Below are 3382 nucleotides of genomic sequence, written 5' to 3'. Positions count from 1 at the left end.
GGATATGTATGGTTACATTACCAAAATCAGATATTAGCTAAATATCCAGTTGGCGTCTTTAATTATCAGATATCATATTCACAAATCAGAAATACATATTTAGCAATGTGTAATATTATAAATTAATATTGTTATTAATATATTATTATTATAAATATATATATTATATATATATATATATATATATATATATATGAGACTAAAAATTGAATGAATTAAAGTTACTTTAAAAGTAATTATTTCTAACATTTCATAAATAATATAATTTAGATTATTTTCTATTTTATATTAATCACTTACTGTCGCATAATATCATAATATATTGATTTATAACGTTGAAATGCGAGACCAAACAGGCAGGAACACTCGATTTCTGTTGTAATGAAACATTTGAATGATGGTCTTCCTTTACGAGTATCGACCAAGTTCTTTAAATGTGGTGGCGGAATCAACGCTACAAAAGTCCGCGGCAAATTATCTCTTAATATCCGCAAAACCTGAAGTAGTTCGATTTTGTGATTTTCAAGAATTGACCAAGGTGATGAAATCCAACACATTTCATTACAAAAGTCATTGGCTCCAATCATTAACGAAATCAACTGTAAATCAAAATAATTTTACATGATTTTATATAATTTTATATAATTTTAATCAAATTACTTTATTATTGTCAGTAATTCTCATTTCATTTGTAGTTAATTAATTTAAATTATATTGTAACTTTTAAAATATTCAACTACAAACAAAAGGAAAATCTCTACAAACGGTTTTGAATTAAGATATGTTAATAATTTTTCTTTACCTTAAAGTCGGATAGCAGTTATTCTTCTAAAAATCTCTATTTTATTATTATGAGTTTTATTGGACTACAAACAATTACGAAATACTATATATTGTTCAAATTAAATACAAATTCGGAGATATTCGAACTGGACTAATTAGTTTACCAAATCGTATTATAAAATTCTTTTACAGAATATAGTCTAATGTGTCTTACGTTTCAACCTTCAATATGTAAACTCCACTTCAGTGAACAAATTAAAACTTAATACAATTACATACAGTATAATCGCATATAATTTCAAATTCAAAGAACAATAAAATGTTTATTACTGTGTACTCCCCATTGTTTTATGTTCAACTTCTTAGTGATCCGTTTATCATTTTTATGATATCCTGCGCTTTATGTTATTCGAGTCCAATAAAGCCTTTATCAATCCGATGCAGATTCGTTGTGTAAATAAATCAAATTAGGAGAATTCATGGCTTTTAAACCATGTACTAGAGACAATCTTATATTGAATGTGCCATTACTAAATTTCCTCTGTTATAATATATAATGTATAAGATTCATCAACAACTTAAAATTGAGTAACTTTTCTTATTGTCGACGCAATACACAATGACATATTAGACACCTACAATAATACCGGCAGTACTGTTTTTTCAAGGGAATTTTCAAGGGAGATGTATATGAAAAAGTACTTTATTATAGTGTTTTGAAAACGACTCGACTTCAGCTACAAGAATATGTAATAAAAAAATTGAGATTCTCATTTAAAAAATTCAAAATTGATCTTGATAGTGATAGATCTGATCTTGGTAGTACTTCCTATCCATTGTTTCTATCTTTTTTCCCCCAAGAAAACCTTCAACTTTTGTGTAAAACTTTTTTTCTATTTCTCTTAGTTTCTGAGAAAAACTTTTTGAGCGATAACATTTTCATGGAACCGATCCAAATCTGTGTGCACGAACGGATCCACGGGCGGATATCGAAGGTTACGTTTCTCAATTCCTTTTAATAAAAACATACAGAATTTTTTACATAAAAATAAGATATTTTATCATAAATATAGCGAATTAAGTTATATCCCAAAATGCATTATCTAAGAATGTCTTGAAATTTTCGTCTTAAGTAATTTAGATATTAATAAATATACCTGTAAAAGATGAGTTCGAATTACCATCTCGATTTTTTTATATATAACCAATCAAATATCGCAGATTTTTCTATATCTACTATTATATAATAGTATAGCTATTTTTGCTGTGATGACACGAATTTTCATAACTTCTAAATCACTTTCCAAAAGTTAATAAAAAACGTGTTTTAAATAATTAAATTCGTGAGGAAACTTGTGTAACAACACCGTAAATATTTATCGCATGATTAAAGTTGAATAATAAAAATCTTGATTTTATATATTTTTTCGAGAACTGATGCTGTCCAACTAGATATAACAACGTCGCATTTTCAAGGACCGACAAGGAAGTTGTCTTTCGAATTCTTATCTTTCTTTGCGAGAATCGCTTTACATTTTTTTTGCTAAAACTATACTTTTGATATATTTTCCTTTTTAACGCAATGATCTGGACATTTTTTTCGTATAAATATCTTGATATATATATTGTGCCTATATTGTCGATCGTCTGCGCGCAAAAATGCGATTTTTGTCACAATCTAATTTCTCGTATTTATTATGTGATAGGGAAATTTCCTTTTTTTAAATTAATTTATTTTATTATGATTTAATTGTAAGTAATAAAATACTTCGTTTCATTATTTTTAGATTTTACATAGCGATATATTTGTTTGAAATTTAGAACCATTACATATTTGAGTCTGTCATTGACTCATATAGTTGGGGTATAATTATTTTAACAAAATATGACAAGCAATGAAACCATTCAGTTTTTTTGCCATAGAAAAAGTTAGTTTAAAACTGTAACTGTCCAGTTTTTAATTGAATAATTACAAACAACGAAATGTAGTAATAGCATATGCTGTATTGAATTTTTTTCGTTGTAACAAATTGAATTTGTCAAGCGCAATATACCTTCCAATGTTTCTGCACATTTATCCGCGGATCGTTTTTTATCTTCTTGATTAGCATCTCCGCCATGTATATCATATCCGCAGATTCGGCACCAGATTCAGCAATGTTCAATTGTGATGCTTTGTCAGTGGTCAAAGAGTCTCCCAATGCAAATCCTATCAAATTGGGGTTGAATTCCTAATGTATTAAAAATTTATGGGTGACTAATTTGCACACGCATATATATATTTGGTTAGTAAAATCTTTAAATCAGGCCTGTCCAAAACTTGACTCGTTAGCCGAAATATTTCTACCTCTCCGCGTGCCGTCTCGCTCTACCGACGGCGGAGAGATAGAAAACGTTTCAACTCACGAGCTGAATTTTGGACAAGCCTGCTTTAGAGCCTGTTTTTGTAAAAATTAGATATAAATATTATTAAGCATCAAGATTCGCTTCATATACACACACACACACACACACACACACACACACACACGCGTGTGTGTGTGTGTGTGTGTGTGTGTGTGTGTGTGTGTNTGTNTATTATTATTTATTATTATTATTA

The 3382-nt window shown here is 28.5% G+C and overlaps 1 protein-coding gene across 1 annotated transcript in view; it reads right to left on the bottom strand.

Annotated features, from left to right (window-relative positions):
• Window positions 1–296: 296 nt before the first annotated feature.
• Window positions 297–3382, bottom strand: part of LOC105623301 (phospholipase B1, membrane-associated-like) — a 17687-nt gene continuing 14601 nt past the window's right edge. Inside the window, exons 4-5 of the mRNA XM_012204698.1 lie at window positions 2838–3014; window positions 297–599 (exon numbers count right to left, since the gene is read on the bottom strand). Of these exons, the coding sequence (XP_012060088.1) occupies window positions 297–599; window positions 2838–3014 (480 nt within the window). The remainder of the gene's footprint in view (window positions 600–2837; window positions 3015–3382) is intronic.

This window comes from Atta cephalotes, assembly GCF_000143395.1.
Source record: "Atta cephalotes unplaced genomic scaffold scaffold00055, whole genome shotgun sequence".
Classification (NCBI taxonomy): Eukaryota; Metazoa; Arthropoda; class Insecta; order Hymenoptera; family Formicidae; genus Atta; species Atta cephalotes.
This window is presented reverse-complemented; position numbering and strand designations above follow the sequence as displayed.